At 43.3% G+C, this 16,350-nt stretch overlaps 2 protein-coding genes across 18 annotated transcripts in view; one reads left to right on the top strand and one right to left on the bottom strand.

The window, feature by feature from the left end:
- Positions 1–7,855, top strand: part of TFB1M (transcription factor B1, mitochondrial) — a 66,372-nt gene extending 58,517 nt beyond the window's left edge. The window contains exons 6-7 of the mRNA XM_025866375.2: positions 4,294–4,421; positions 7,524–7,855. Of these exons, the coding sequence (XP_025722160.1) occupies positions 4,294–4,421; positions 7,524–7,764 (369 nt within the window). The 3' untranslated portion in view covers positions 7,765–7,855. The remainder of the gene's footprint in view (positions 1–4,293; positions 4,422–7,523) is intronic.
- A 57-nt stretch (positions 7,856–7,912) lies between these two features.
- The window catches only part of TIAM2 (TIAM Rac1 associated GEF 2), a 224,380-nt gene continuing 215,942 nt past the window's right edge, over positions 7,913–16,350 (bottom strand). For all 17 annotated transcript variants that reach the window (XM_025866368.2, XM_073894136.1, XM_073894128.1 and 14 more), the window contains 7 exons: positions 14,723–14,841; positions 13,704–13,812; positions 13,010–13,068; positions 12,252–12,357; positions 11,127–11,214; positions 10,606–10,760; positions 7,913–9,037 (listed from right to left, as the gene is read on the bottom strand). In XM_025866368.2, the coding sequence (XP_025722153.1) occupies positions 8,418–9,037; positions 10,606–10,760; positions 11,127–11,214; positions 12,252–12,357; positions 13,010–13,068; positions 13,704–13,812; positions 14,723–14,841 (1,256 nt within the window). In that variant the 3' untranslated portion in view covers positions 7,913–8,417. The remainder of the gene's footprint in view (positions 9,038–10,605; positions 10,761–11,126; positions 11,215–12,251; positions 12,358–13,009; positions 13,069–13,703; positions 13,813–14,722; positions 14,842–16,350) is intronic.

Genomic DNA, 16,350 nt, shown 5'->3' with positions numbered 1-16,350 from the left:
TGCATACATTTACTTACATGCATACAATTACGTGCATAATTTACCCAGTAAAATGCTTTCTCTCTCCATCTGCTCCCCTCACGTGGGCCTCTCTCAGGCGTATTCCTCATCATGCTCTCAGCTCACTGTCATATCTGTTCTCTTACATACGTATGCTGAGGGGAAATACTGTGACTGTGTTGTGATTCTGAGGAGGAAAGAAAGAAAAACCATTCAGAAATCTATAGGAAGGAAAAAAGGTGAGGTTGAACTTCTGGAGAAATTAATATTGCTGTAGAAAATACAAATTCTAAACTTTAAAGAAAGATGTGTAGGTACAAACCGTGTGTCAGCCCTTGTTGAATACTTTGGTTTAGAACACCTGGGATGCTTTTGTTAAAGTGTTTGCATTTTAAGGTTTTAAAACTGAAATTCTGTCCTTAAATTGGGCTTAGGACAAAGATTACAGGCAGAATAAACCAGTTATAGGAAATCTGATGTACATTCATATTTGTGAATGTTTTTCTATAAAACGTGTAATTAGAGTATCCCAGGCGTTAGTGACTTGCCGCTCTGTTACTCGTATCCAGGGCAGTTGTAACTGGAGGCTGTCACTAGCTCGGTGCAGGCACCTGAAGAGTCAGACTCTGGTGGGTGCAGGACCCAAGCATCCCCCAGGGTGCTCACCTCAATCTGTCATTTCACCCACGCTGAATGTGACTCCCCCAAACCTCAGGTGGTGCCGGACACATCACATCCAGCCACACCCTTCCCATTCCCATCTACACGAGTCTGAGACAGTGCCACCTTGAACTTTGAAAATCCTTCTCTTCTTGCTCCTGAAGGCTTATTGATTATTCCCTGTTGACCTTCTTTCTCACCCTTCTGTCCTCTCCCGGTTATGGTTCTAGTTCAGCTAATTATAAACGACAGCTTCCTAATGATTTTTCCTTCCACGGTCTTGAATGCCAGGGGAAGGGTCAAAGACCCTTTCTTGGCTAATGGCTCCTGTCGTGCCTGTGTCATTTCACAGGGGTGGTAAGTTAGCTCTTTGGCATATTACGATTCTCCGTCAGGAACAGGCTGCCCATTCTTCAGCATTCTCTATCCTCACGGTGACTCGAGATCTGAGTTGGCAGTCTCTAACGCTAGAGGTTTAATAGCTTCTTATCCCAGGTCTCTTATGAGTCTAAAGTGCAGCTCTGAGCTCATAACCAGTCATGCCCTAGACATGCTGGCCTGGAAAATGAAACTGCTGCCTGCAGCCTTTTGGAGCCACGGCTGCTAATGTTGAGAAACGTAATCAGCATTGATATTAGAGTGGATTTGAGAGGCAAATATTTAAATTTGCTATAAATCCTTTAATTTGAAGTTTTAGCAGGTCATTTCGGTATACCAATAGACTGAATTTAGAAAGGGACTGACAACATTAAAATAGAATTTTTAAGTGTATCTAGTGCCTATGTACTGATTTCTTTTTTTGTAAGGAAATCCTTTAGTAGAGTTAAAATTCAGGGAAGGAAGAATAATGGTTGCAATTTTTAAATAAGCATTCAATTGTAAGTAAAAAGCATTTTTGTATCTGTTACCCTAGTTACAGACTAGCTTTCCTATATTTCTAGAGAAAAATGGGCTCTATCGTTCAGAGTGATTCTGAAAAGTGCTTTTGGGGGCAGGAGTAGAGAAGAGTACGGGAGGTTTCCCAGAGAAACAAGGACACATTGCTGGAATAGCCGTTTTCAGACTGAGTTTCTCAGGGTCCTCCTCTAAATAGGAACTGGATCTGATTGTGAGTGGGTATTTTCTTGTAGCTGGGATATGCTGTTAGCCAACTTAACTGGGTAACACAATTACATTCAAACTTTAGAAGGCTGCTACAGTTAACATAGGGTGCTGCTATATTGGTACAGGGCTTAGAAAAGTTTATCTAAAGCCAATGTGAGACATTTCCTATATTTGCAAACACCAACTTTATCTCAAAGGAATAAAATCAGGCAAATAGGCCAAATTTTAAAATCCACAGAAGTTGGAAGCAGCAGTCTCTGTACTGGAAGGAGACTGTATCTAAACCTGTATTAGTGCCTCATTTAGAGTTTTTATAATATTTCATGGGCTGGGGTTGGCTAGGGCTCAAACTGTATCTCCTGTTGTGCTGCAAGATTCGTTTCCCTGGAGAATGGCAGGCTGTTGGATCACACCTGGTACCTGTGAAGAACACCATCCGAACTGACTGGACTGGGGAAGAATCGGCAGAGAAGGGTTGGAGTTGAGTCCTGGAGGGCGGCAGAGTGGGGGACCGGGACGGGATGCCAGATGGAGAGGCGTAGAGTGGTGGGGCGGGGCAAGGCCCAGAACCTTCCAGGACAGCTGGGTTCACTTCTCTGTTCCAAATCAATAGGAGGAAAGGTGGGGATGGATGTTTCAGAGTTTGTGAGCACTCTTTGACATTTGAAGTCATGGTAGTGTATCTGGGGCAGCTTCTTCCACCGTCCTCCACACAGATTAGCTCTTTTTCCGGCCACAGAAATGCTTTCAGATGAAGCCGTCTTTTCTTCCCTTGTTTACTGTAGTGCTCCTGTTCACTCCACCTGAACCCCGAGGCCCCCTCCACAGTCCTTACCCTCCCAGTGCCGCTCTCTGCTCTCTTGATCACAAACCTCTCCCAGACCCCGGGACCCTGGTGGTGGGTTGTGCCAGTCTACAGAAAGTCCTGGCCTTTTAACCAAGCACTTCGTTTCCTATAGAAGTACTTGTTACCAAACCTGGAGAAACTGATTAAGCAACACATAGAACTCAATTTGAAAAACTATTAAAATTTAATGAGAACATTTAACATTACAGATAGTCACTCTCTGGGGTAACTCCTGTCCCACCAAAGTAGCCTGAAGGCTGATGGATATTTAGGGGAGTCGGTGTGGAAAGGCCTCTCTGCTGGCGGTTTTCACTCTACTGCCTAGGCCGTCCTCCGCGTGCCTACCGTGGACCTCTTCTGGTTATCCCGTGGGGACACCGTAGCTAATCTGAAACAGTTGGGACAGGGTCAGTGATGGTTCGAGGAAAGGGTACGTCATGGCAGCAGGAGAAACACCACTGGCTACTCCACAAGCCTGCCCAGGCCCCCTGATGACGGGCCCGTCTTCATTTTCTTTTCTTGTCCACACCTCATATACAAGTACTTTTCCTCCATCCTAAAATCAAGAAACTGAAAACACTGCCATTCTCATCTATGACAGACTGATTTTAAGGAGTTTTATAGCCACAAGGATTTTTAGAAGCAAGGCCTCCCAAGAGAACAAGATAACCCCTGTGGAATTTAAAAAATGGAATGAATTCCTTCTGAAAAGCAGCAGTACGACCCCAACTTCATCAATTGCTGTACTTTCTTAGCCTTTGTAGAGTCCGTGTGATGTTCTAAGTAGCAAATTTAACAATTCCTTAGAGAACAAGGCTTTTGTAAATTATAAACAGACTTCCCATTTGTTAGGCCATGGACTCTGTCAGGCATTTTTGTGCATGATAACTGCTTTGACTCTATCTCTCCCTTTGTCCTTACTTTCGATACTATTCCTTTGTTATTTTGAATATAGAGACAGGGTTTAAATCTCCTAACAGATATGCCTGAAAAGTTTTATTTTCTGATAATTAGAGAATCTCAACTGCTAGTGCTAGTTCACCACTCAAACAGTGACACTTTGGGGGGTTTCCACTTTCTATTTGATCCTGCCTGGGCCTCCTGGGGCATTTCAAGTTGCTCCCAGAAAGTGATGTGGCCGTGCAGGTGACAGTCATGAATTCGGTCCAGCTGATTAATCGGGGTCTGTACCCAAAATAAGTGGTGTCCTAATTGATTCCCTTTCTGGGGAGTTTAGCACTAAATGGTCCTTGGGGGGCCATCTGCCTTCTCTTCTGTGTTTGGAAGCCCAGCTTATAGCCAGAACTGCTGCTGCAGCTTATTTTTTTTACACTTTCCAAAGCTAAATAAAATACTCTAAAGCTATCTGTTAGCTGCCTACTGACTTTAATGATGATTTGGATTGATCTTAAAGGCCATTGTAAAACTACATTTTAACATTAAGTGATCATCAAGCACAGGTCTAGTGGATGTCATTACAGAGGAGACGCACGGGATGGCTCTGAGTCAGCTCAAAGCCAAGTGCAACAGCTTACCTGCCTGTAGAAGATGAAGCCGGAGTCCATGTAAGGGTTTATGAGAACCATGCGGTCAAAAACCCGTCCACCTGTGTTTGACAAAGACGAATTGTTTAATCATGTTCTACCATGCCACAAAATGATGCATGTTTGCTCACGATGAAGGTGGACGTGGGCGTGGTGCACTTCACCCCCCTGGTGCAGCCCAGGATCGAGCAGCCCTTCAAGCTGGTGGAGAAGGTCGTTCAGAACGCATTTCAGTTCCGGAGGAAATACTGCTATCGAGGGCTTGGGTAAGAATGCCTTCTCTGCCTTTCACTGGCATGCTTTCTAAAATCCTTAAGCACTTTTAAAGATTAAGAACCTTGTTTTTAGGATTCTTCAAGCTAACTGTAAATGTCACTCTTCATTCAAATCCTGAGGTGAACAAACCTTGACTGGCCCAGAGGAAAAGGCAAAGCCCTGCATTAAGCTTAGAGGCCACCAGCAGGTTTTGTTTTAGCATCAGTACAAGCTAAAAACTGACAATTGTGCAGTTGATAATGACCCTGAGTTCTCAGAGCAGACCATATGAACCGTTTTTACGCTCAGCACTTCTGACCCCATGTGTGGTGTTTTTTCCAACACCAACAAGTCCCCCAATTCTTTAGGCACCAACTAGGTGTCTTACAATTCCATTCAAGTCTGACATTAACTACCTGGAGTGGCACAGAGCCCACAGGTTAAGGGTTCAGGGGCCACAAGACTGCTCCCACTTCAGACACTAGTCACAAGTCCCAGGTCACCACTGAAATGGGGATTTCTGTGACACCCCCTCTACCCTACCCCCTGCCACTTCAGGTTCACTAATTTGCTAGAGTGGCTTACAGAACTCAGGGAAACACTTTTCATTTATCCAATTATAAAGGATATAACTCAGGAACAGCCAAATGGAAGAGACGTAGGGCAAGTATGTATGGGAGCCAAGGGGTACACAGAGCTTCTGTGCCCCCTCGGGGCTCCTCACCCTCCCAGCACCTCACTGTCTTCACCAGCCTAGAAGCTCTCTGAACCCATCATTTAAGGGTCTCTACGGACAGTCCGTTAGGCAGTTGATTCCATTATTGGCCACTGGTGATTGAGCTCAGTCTCCCACCCCTCGCTTCTTCCTAGAGACCTGGAGGTGAGGCAGAGTTCCAACCCTCTAATCACAGGGTTAGTTCCTTTGACAACTGTCCCCATCCTAAAGCTATCTAGGGACCCACCAAGAGTCATCTCATTAGCACAAATTCAGGTATGGTTGAAAAGGAGTTTTATTAGGCATAACAAAAAATGCTCCTATTACCCCTTATCAGGAAATTTTAAAGGATTTAGAAACTCTGTGTCAGGAACCTGAAACAAAGGCCAAATAATAAATTATCACAGTGAGTTGGGGTTGTTTTTTTAAGATTTTTTTTTTTATTTATCTGAGAGCATGAGCAGAGAAGAGGGGCAGAGGGAGGAGTAGGCTCCCCGCTGAGCAGGGAGCCCAACATGGGGCTCGATTCCAGGACCCCGGGATCACGACCGGAGCTGAAGGCAGCCACATAACCGACTGAGCCACCTAGGCGCCCCATACTGAGTTTTTTGAGTGCTCTTCTTCCCACCAACTTGCTATATCACTTTTAAGGACACACTTAGAACTAGGAAGCAAGTATAATGTTGGAACAGCCAAAATGACGTCACGAGGTCTTCATACAAGCATGTTTTTATGTAATGGGGAGCTCCTTCAGTCTGCTGTGCTTACTGCTCTGTGCACACACATGGCCACTGTCAGGAAACCCAGACAGAACATGGTGCTTTAGGGTCCAAGCGCCTCTTGAAGGCCCTGAAATGACCACAGTGATATTTTCTATCCATTGGCAGCCAAGAAAATGTTTAATTAGGCCCAAGTACTTAGGCAGGAAGCTGTGTGTGATGTTTTTTTAAAAAGCTGCCATCTAATATGGCCAAACTTTAGCTGTTTAAAGGCGCCCAGCTCCATAGGCACGCATTTCTCATTTTCTGATCCCACCTCCCCTTTATATAAAGCCCCATCTCTTTGCTCTTGCTCTGGTTCTATGAAGTGTCTTCTTAGCATATGAAATTATTTCAGGGACAGCTGGGCAGCTGCATCCTGAAATCCTTGCAGCCCGCAAAATTCATTCTTGAGGATTGGAGCTGACTGGTGTTAAATCCTTGTCTTGCCATTTGTTGGCCGTAATTAGGCCAGGATTTATACTTCACCAGAGAGTTACTACTTCTTGAGCGGAGTAGTGACGGATGCCACCAGCTGTCTTGGTGCTAGTTAGAATGATGGCATTACATTACCACCCCTGGTAGGCGGCAAGCCCCAGCCAGGATGTGCGCTATTTGACAAGTAGAACCCGAACTGGATTTCAGCTCACACCCACCCTGCACGCAGGGTGTGACTTGTACAGCTGTACATGATGGCCCTGATTCATGGGGGGGGAAATCACAAAAAGTATATTCTACTTTTGGAAATCCTGGAGTAGGCCTCAGAGCTGGCCCCGGCATTTCCAACCTAAGTGATGGGCCCCTTCATCTCCTATACACCGTCTCTTGTGCAGAGAGGGACCCCAAATAGTGTGCCCGCTTTGACCCATTGGTGTCCTTGTGTCACATGCACCCACACATTGGTCCCCCCCTTGCCATGAAGCTGAACTCCAAGATCACAGCTCACCCGACACCATAGGGAACGTGCAGTTCCTTACTGAGAGGACCAGCAGCCTGTAAGAAAAACTCCCATCTCCATTGGCCATGACCTCTGCGCTCTGCAGAGTCCCTAACTATTGAGAAAAGAAATAAAATCCAGGTGTAGCTTTGCAACATTTCAATCAGTTTTGTTACTCATTTTAAAACCGTGATCTACTAGGTTAGATGAAATTTAAAATATATACTTCAAATCAGTTGTAAAGATGCCGCAGGGTAAATCTTTGCATTTTCACATCACCTGGTTTCAAACTTTGCAAAGGTCATTCCTTGGCGGTGAACATTCACAAAAGCTAAGAGAGTCAAGAAATAAGACAAGTTTCATATTAGAATGAGGCAAATCAAACATTTCTATAAGAATACAACTGAATAGATGTTTCTTTAAACTTACCTTAAAGGCTTAAAGGTACTTGTATTGACTGAGCTTTGGAAGGTGTTTTCCCTTGTGGACACACCTCACAGGGCAGACGAGCTCCTCCTTCAGTGGTCCTTTGTACCTGTTGCCTAGTGGCACGATCAAGATCCCTCTCCATTGGCTTGGGGCCCCAAGGACACTCCAGCCGCAGCCTCCACTCCCTCTCGATGTCATTTTCAAGTGCATAGAAGGAAGCATCATGATTTAAGGAATTAAGTAAAATTTTGAAATTTTGATTTTCTCTCCTCAGAATGTTATTCCCTGAAGTTCAGCGCGTGGAAAGCACTGGAAAACTGTTAGAGTTGGCAGACGTGGACCCTACCCTTCGACCCAGCCAGCTCTCTGTTTCACACTTTAAGAGCCTGTGTGATGTATACCGAAAAATGTGTGATGAAGACCCACACCTCTTTGCTTATAATTTCAGAGAAGAACTCAAACAAAATAAAAGCAAAACTCAGGAAAAAGACGACCAGGAGAGACACAGACTCTAACAGCGCACCCGAATGCTGCTTTCCACAGTGTTATGCTCAGATGTGTACTCTTTCTGTCTTCTACGGAAGGACAATAAAAATACGATCACCATATGTGACTTATTTCCCTTTTACTGTACAGCTTGGTAGAGAAAATAATCAAATAAGATACAGTACAAGCTTTCTTTTAATATATATACTGCATAGATATGACATGTTCAGTATAAACGGCATCTGTTAACAACCTTACAAAAATGAAGCATCTGCACATTGTGCCCCTCACCCACATTAAAATAAATATGCTTTAAATAAAGCAAAAACTAACAGCTCAAAGAAAATGCCCAGAGGATTGGAAAAAAAACAATGACCTATTAATCACAATTCCCCCATCTTACTTTTTCCACATAAATTAAAATAGATTGCAATTTTAAGGATCCTAAGTCATTTTGATACCTGATCAAAAGGGCTATAAACTAAGTAATTTACAGATTCTGATCAGTTCAATCTAGTTTTCTGATCTACAATAAATTAAAATAACTTAAATCTTTACAACTATTTTGTGGGGAAAATGTATGCCGCACAAAACCCAATAATGAGTTTTTCTGCCATTTCCACTTGACCACCAGTTTAAAAGTAATACAAGCCATCAAGCCCACATCTGGACTGAAATGGCACTACAACTTCCCATGGCTCTCTGTTTCATAAAAACACTCCTCGTTGACCACCGAGGTTAAACTCTGGACACTGAACTCTCGCTGGAGAACAGAACTGAGATCAAGGTTGGCATTTTCAGACTGACTGTCAAGGGACTGATGGCGAATCTGTGCCTTCAGCAAAGTTCCCCTGTCCCGCTTGGTGCTGTTCGCTTTCCGTTTAATGGCGCAGAAGTGCCCCCGCACCAGCTTGGGCTGCTCCCCTGTGGGCCGGCCCTCCGTGCCAGGCTGCTGTTCAGCTGGCTTTGCATCAGGGCCGTCGGAGATTCTCAGTCTCTGGAACTGAATTTCAATGTCTTTGGTAGGGCTGCCCCGTCTGAGAGTCTGATGGTAGTCATCCTCGTCGTCGCTCAGGATGTCACTCTCCTTGATGAGACTGTCTGACAGATCAGCCAGGCCTGGCTGGGGGTGTGGCACGGACTCCTGCCTGCTCCCGGCCGGGGCGCAGCCACTGCTCTGGGTGCTACTGCTCAGGCTGCACTCGTCCGAGTCCAGGGAGCTGCCCTTGCTGGCCTCGCCGGACTCGCCGGGCCACTCACTGCTGGAGGAATTCTTGAGGACTTTCAAGGACCTGGAGGAAGCTGTGGTGAGAAAAGTGCATTTCCCCTCGTGATCAAGAAAAAGACTCCACAATGCGTAATTTTTGCAATGTACGTTATAAGATGTAACATCTTAATGACTTAACATCATCTCACTTCTGTTACCAACTATCCTGGGGCTTGGGCAAAAAAAAAAAAAAAAAAGAAAAAGAAAAAGAAAAAAAAACACACATACACCCAAAACGTGCAGATACTGCCAAATGTGGAAATTTTTTACTTACATTTATTTGAAATTTTATGTCGGAGGATTGGGCATTTCTAGATGACCTATTACCAGAGCTCGATTGTTTAGATAGAACAACAAGCTATAAACTATTACGAAGGCTAGGATTCTTATTTTGCCAATGGATAAATGAAAAAGTTAGCTACTAATAAAATCTAGGTCCCTTTCTTTCACTAAAGTACTTTGAAACTGGACAGCCAAGATTATACCATATTTCTACGCCTGCCTTCTCACCTTATTTCCCTTGCTGCTCCATTAGAAGTAGAAAAATGCCCTTCATCACTCATGAGAACGGTCTCTGCTGGAATTTCTAGCCAACTTTCATAGATTTAATAGGAATAATTTAATCATTTGTGTGTAATTCTTTTCTCTTGGGTTGAAGGGAAAAGGGGAGCTCTCAGCTGTGATGTTTCCGTAGACAGTAAGAGCATAGTTTTGATGGCTACAGCTTATTTTGGCAATAGAGAAAAAAGTAGAAAATATACAGTGAATTTGAAGAGGAGGTCACACTGTGACCAATAAAGAAAAGAAACAAGATCAAAGACATTAACAAAACAGTTAATACAGAGAGAAGGTTTAAACTGAAATTTTAAAAAGCAGAAAATTTAAAATTTTAACTGAAACAGGCAGAAAGTTTAAGAAAAGCATGATCTGGAGTGTTTCCTTCCTGACTTAATTGACTGGGTAAAAATGAACATAAGGTTTCTTGATCTTAATTCAAGTACTGACTTTTTAGATGCCTGAGCTGTTCGGAGCACTGGGAGTACTGCAGTGAGCCAAGCTAAGCTAAGAGACTATGTGACTCCTGCACATCTCGATGGAAGAAAGAGATAAGGTAGTAAAGAGACTATGTCAGCTGGTGGTAAAATGAGGACTTGGGATTGGGGGTGGTTATAGTTTATACAAGGTTTGGGAGCAAGAGGCATTTTAAGTTTCTTTCTTTCTTTTTTTTTTTAAGATTTTATTTATTTGAGAGAGGGAGAGAGCACAAGTAGGGAGAGCGGCTGAGGGCAAGGGAGAAGCAGAGTCCCCGTAGAGCAGGGAGCCCAACGCGGGGCTCAGTCCCAGGACCCCAGGATCATGACCTGAGCTGAAGACAGACACTTACCCAACTGAGCCACCCAGGCGCCCCTTAAGTTTCTTAAAAGGAAATAAAATTGCCACCACCTTCACACACCACTCCGTGTGCTCGGGTGTCTGGTTCAGAGCTTACAGGGCTCCCCCTGGTACTTTACAAAGTGGTGACTCACTGCTGTATTACAAAAACATATACTTACAGAGAAGCTTGTGTTTTCCTAAATAAACACAAGGCCAGCAAAGTTCTCACCTAACTTGGCTGAAACAGGAACTCGGTTCTTAAGGGGTACCAGGCGATCCTTACAGGTCTTCTCCAGGGGTAATTCACACTTGATGTGACGCCTGAAGTTTTCCCTCAGAATAGATCGAATCACCTTGACGATGTTGGTTTTGCTCTCACTGTCACTGGTGAGGGGAGAAGAGAAAACAGTCATGTGGCGTGTCCTCGTGCTTTGTGTCCACATCCCCTGGTCCTTAAGTGTCCTATTACTGCTCTCAGGACACACTGACCACGAGTCACCCAGCTTCTGTGTACCTTGGTCTCCTCACAGAAGGAGAGGTGATCATTTTTTGAAGGCCTTTGAGCACTAAGATTTGGATACATATTTAATCAATGTATTCTACTACAGACACAGTTGCCATTTGGGGGAGGCTGGGTGTGATCCTGAAGTCATCAAAATTCAGGAGAGCACTAAAAATAAACTCCCATTTTTAAGAGAGCACAATTCTGTCTTTTTCCCATTGGCTTTAATTTTTGGAAATCAGTAATACCTGCAGCACAGTTGGAAGATGGTTTCTGGCCGTCCTTCTAGTTCTGACTTCGTATGGATCAGTTCCCATACGGAATTATTTTCTGTCCCTGTGTAAAAGGAAACAAGGGTCTACGACTTTGCCAAAAATGTGAAGTTTGAAACTCACGTCAAATATTTCCTGTCCTGAGTCTCATCATTTTCTTCTGTGCCTCATTCTATGTATGACTTTCACAAATCGTTATCAAAAGTCAAATACTTTTTAGTTACTTTTTACATTTCCTGGTAGTTTTCCATCCATCCCAGTGTGCTTTCTCCCTAGCGCTGGATCACATCTCTTGGGGAAGGAGGTTAAATGGATCCTGTTTGTCAACCCCATTCCATTCATTGTATTCTTTGGAAGGAACGGTAGGATGTGCTCAGGTACTTGAGGTAAACAGACCAGCCCAAAGTCAGTCCCGTTTTAGGAAGTGTAAGCACCTCAAACAAAACAGGGATCCAGAGCATCACTGCATGCCCTAGACTACTGGTCCTTTCTGTCGTCGGAGGCACTGTCACCAGAACATGGTAATTCTAGAAGGACCTCGAACATTTTCCAAGGTGGAAAAGTTTTTTTTTTAAGTTTGTGGTCCTTTAACAAATTTTAGGGTATCAAGGATTTTAGGCAGGAAAAATGTTGAAAACCATTGAGAGTGAAAATAAGGAAACGAGAGGTATCTGGCGAAGAAAAGGCAAATTTGGCATTTACTTTCTCTAAAAGTCTGTAAAAAAAAAAAAAAAATCAAAACAGCCTCTCCTGTCCTTACTTTCTTTGCCTATAAAATAAAACTCAGAAATTATTCTGAAGGTTCTTTCCTAGTTTTTCATTCCCCAATGCAAATAAGCCCCGTTAAAATGCTTTTTTTCCTGGGGACGCCTGGGTGGCTCAGTCAGTCAAGTGTGTGCCGCCTTCAGCTCAGGTCACGATCTCAGGGTCCTGGGATTGAGCCCCGAATCAGGCTCCTTGCTGGGAGGGGAGCCCACTTCTCCCTCTGCTTTCCCTCTGCCTGCCACTCCCCCTGCTTGTGCTCTGACAAACAAATAAAATCTTAAAAAAAAATAAAAATAAAAAACTTTTTCCTAGTCTCATACCACATGAAACAATTACCTGCTGTATTCCCCAGTCTGACTTGAAGTGCGGATATGGGGATCAACCAGCGAAATTTAAATGGGTCCAAGTCGGCAGAGCCATGTGCAGGCCGGGAATTCGAGGGCTGTAACAGGAAAGTCCCCCAAGACAAGTGTTAGAGCAAGCTCTCACCCAGAGAGGAGATGTGCAGGAATGGAAACATGAAGTTCTCCCTGTGTGCGAGGCTCCTTGCAGCTGTGTGGGTGGTCAGGGTGCAGGTACGCTCCCAGTTCTCAGAGATCTCAGAATGGGGGGGGGGGGGGGGGTTGGGGCAGAGCCGTGGTCTGGGGAGCACAGACTGCTAGACACCAGCAAGAATGACAACCGAGCCTTCTGTGTCCTCATTACGTCTGGACGGTAATGACTGATGGCTTACGGTATCCACAGCCAAGCTTTTTCTTTTTTCTTTTTTTGAACTAAGGTAAAAGTCTTTTGAAAACAAACCAAAGTTACATGGTCTCTTATGTGCACGGAGCAAACATGGGTCATTTTCAGGGATATGGAAGCTGATTTTCTGGTGTAGGCCCTAGCACGGGAATTTGTCTACGTCTTCTTTTAAAAGCAGACATTGTTTGTAGGGAGAATAATAGCTGAGTATCTGGTTTGCTTAGTCACCCCAGAAATAAGTCCCATTAGTCCAGTGAGGCCTTGGTTCTGAGCGGGCTTCTCAGACCAACACTGACAGGACAACAGAGCCATGAAAAGGTAGCTTTAATTAAATGTACTTCTTGTCTTACCAATTTCTTTTTCAGTTTGCAGTTTTCTTTATAAACCAATATGACAGCTCTCTTAAAAACTAAAGAAAGGAAAAGAAAAAGGAAAGTCTTTCATTATTTTGTACAAACTTTCTTCCAAGGTTGAATTATGGCTTAGAATGTTTTAATAGAACAAAGCTCTTCAAACCTATGAAGCTCCGGGATCCCATTATACCAGCACAGGAGTGAATAAATGGTGCTCTCCTCTGATCATATTTCAGTGATGCAGAAATACCTACTTACTTAAAAACAATCATCTCAAGTAGATCTTGGCGATTTTTTGAAAAAAATCCCTGTTTTGTTTTATCGAAATCTGAGGACATGGTGTTCATGTTGGTGAGAATACACTGTCTATAATCGGTCTTAGTGAGAATTAAGACATTTTGGAAATGCAGCAAACAATTAAGATAGCAGGTTTCAAAATAGCCTCAGGAGATCTGTTCCTGTAACAGTTGGCCAGAAGCACTAAACCAAGCAGAAGGGAGAACAAGATAATGAGTATGCAGAGCGACAGCATTTTACATAGTTGGAGGCTGGCTCTGTTCAGTCAAAAGCCATTACAGCAGTGATTCCAACTCCTTCTGAAAATCAGAGTTAGCTGGACTGGCGGGTCTAGAAAGATCTTCATTTTCACCAGTCTTTTTTAAGTTTACATTATTTCAAATGGGATACTAACCAAACACCGTGAGTTCAAGGTCCTTTCTGGCTTTTCCTAGAGACAGGAATGGATTCAACCAGGAAACTGCAGAGTGCATCAGAAGCTCCCCCATGGAAAGTTCTGTTACCTGTATCATAAAAACGGGAGATGAAGACAGGGAGACCCCAGGGGTAGGTTGTCTCATGTTGGACAGTGAATCACATATGTATATATGGGGATTCCAAGTACATTCAACGTGATTCTTATGGCCCCCGTAAACATGGGGCCTTTAAATAGTATAGGTTTTGAAAATAAGAGCAAAGCATCGAACTTTGAAAAATAACATAAATAAAGAGGCATTTTGGTTCAGTGCACACATTATATGTAAATGGACACTGAGGTCCATCCAGAGTGTCACCACCCCAATCCATAAACTACACTGGGCCTGCAAAGATAAAAAGACCAACACTGAAACTGTCACAAAAAATTAAACTCCAGCTGTTTTCTGTTCTTGCCTTTCTCTACTGAAACTACGTTTTCTTATATGTAGACTTGAAAAGCTCAAGATTCTAATTTAGTAATTAACCAGAGAAGAAAAATAGAGAAATTGTCAAATTCCACTTAAACTAGTTCTGTAAGTAAGGAGGCAGCCACCGATGTTAGACATCGGTTCTTTCTACCTGCTGACCCCACTTCCTGTATTCATCCTCCCATCGGCTCACGCTCTTCATGTACACACCCGCCTCTGGACCGAGTCTTGCCTCACAAGGCCCCATGGAAAGGGGGGAGGGGGGAGGGATGTAAGCTTAGTGATATTTCTTGTTTTCTTTTGCACAATGTTAAGGTGACATAAGGTTACATTCTTAAACCAGTATAATGAATTTTCTGTTCCGTTTATACTTAAATGGTATGGTTTACTGCAAGCGTTAAGATCAAAAAAAATTTTAGGCATATTCTCCTCTAGGAGAGCCCGAACACACTGGCCTCGTCTGGAGATCACCTATAGATGCAGTGAACAAATGCATTCAAGCCTCTCAGAATCCAGAAGTCCCACTGACCTCCTTCTCTGTTCCACTCTGCTCTGCCACTAACTGGTCAAACACGGTCCCATAATCCTCGTAGATCTTTTGCATCTCATTGATGTGGCTTGCTACTTTTTCCATTGCCTTTAGTGCCTCTGAAAAATATAAAATTATTTTATAAATTTTGTTTAAGTCCTACCAAAAGCCGTAATGAAAAAGCTCAAGATTCAAGCCAGATTCAAGCCCAGTTCTTACTAACCGAAGCGTTACTCAGGTATGGCTCACACAGCCCACTGTAACCCAGTCAGTATAATGAAGAACAGGACAATCTCCCACCTCCAGGTCTCTTTGAAATGAGGCAAAACACAGGTAAAAAGTATCACTAATAAGAAGAGCTAGCGCTGATTGAGCACCTTCTATTTGGCAGGTACTATAACGGGTGGTTTATTTTAATCATCTCATTTCATCCCCACAGTAACTCAATGACTGCAGGAGCTGTAATCAAACCCATTTCAGAGATGAGGAAACTGAGGTGCAGGGGGGTTAAGTATTGTGCCAGACTTCTAAAGAGAGAAATAAGGAGTAGAGCCAAAACTAAAACCCAAGACTCACTGGCTATCGGATACCTGCCCTTAAATTCTGCCTCTCCTCCCGGGCCAAAGACTGGAAACTGTGAACAACAGTTTGTTAGCAAGAACTTACTAATGTCTCTGTAAATGCCCCTAATGACCACAGCAACTGTTTGCATTTATACACGGTGCTTATTTGTAACTTTCTACTTGGGCAGGTGAGGGACAAAATGATTTTGTCAAAGTCAAAAAGCAAAATTTCAGGTTACCTATAAATTTAGTATTTTACGTTATTTTGTTCTGATTCAGTATTTTAATTCAGTTTGGAGGCAAGTTTGGAAGGCAATTTTTAATATACCCATTTAAACATCATCTTGATGAAAAAGGATCTTTTCACATTATTTGAATACTAATCATAATTTGTATCATTTACTTGTAGAATTTAACTTCCATGTAAAAAAAAATTTTGTCTTTGTTACTTATGATAACAAAGTATGCTTGTCATAGAAAAAAGAGCCAGTTTAATTGAAACTCTTTTCAGTGTTTATTATTCAGTACTACTAATATGTATTAATAAATTTGTTACTCTACCCAGGTATTTTATTACCGGTAGACCAACCACCTAGTTTTCACATGCAGAGAACAAATCACTATTTCTCTGATGCAAACACAGCATCCCTTTAGGGGATACTCTTACTTCATCTCAAACTGAGGGGCTTTGTGTATCTGACAAATTGTATCTTAGGCCCGTAATTTCTGGGGTTGCAAAAGAAGACACATCAGCCTGGACTGTAAAGCAGAACCTGTCGCTGGGAGCTGAGCTGTGGAGCTGGGCTCTGCTCCGAAATCCCCACAAGGTGGAGCCTCACCCAATGGATTCAATCAGCAGCTCTGGGCAGCACGCAACACACAACCTCACAAGGTGGCAGGAAAATAGACCCCATTTTCCGTTCCAGCAGCCCTGTTTTGCTAACCGAGAGACCCAAAGTAACGGATTTCATCTCTCTGAGCTCAAATACGTTCTTTGAAAAACGAAAATGGAATCACCCCTGCAGAGGGGTTTGGGGCTCCTCCGATGACATCATTTTGCCCAAG

The sequence above is a fragment of the Callorhinus ursinus genome, unplaced genomic scaffold (assembly GCF_003265705.2).
Source record: "Callorhinus ursinus isolate GAN/ISIS: 27379988/994484 unplaced genomic scaffold, GSC_fseal_2.0 scaffold6, whole genome shotgun sequence".
Classification (NCBI taxonomy): Eukaryota; Metazoa; Chordata; class Mammalia; order Carnivora; family Otariidae; genus Callorhinus; species Callorhinus ursinus.
This window is presented reverse-complemented; position numbering and strand designations above follow the sequence as displayed.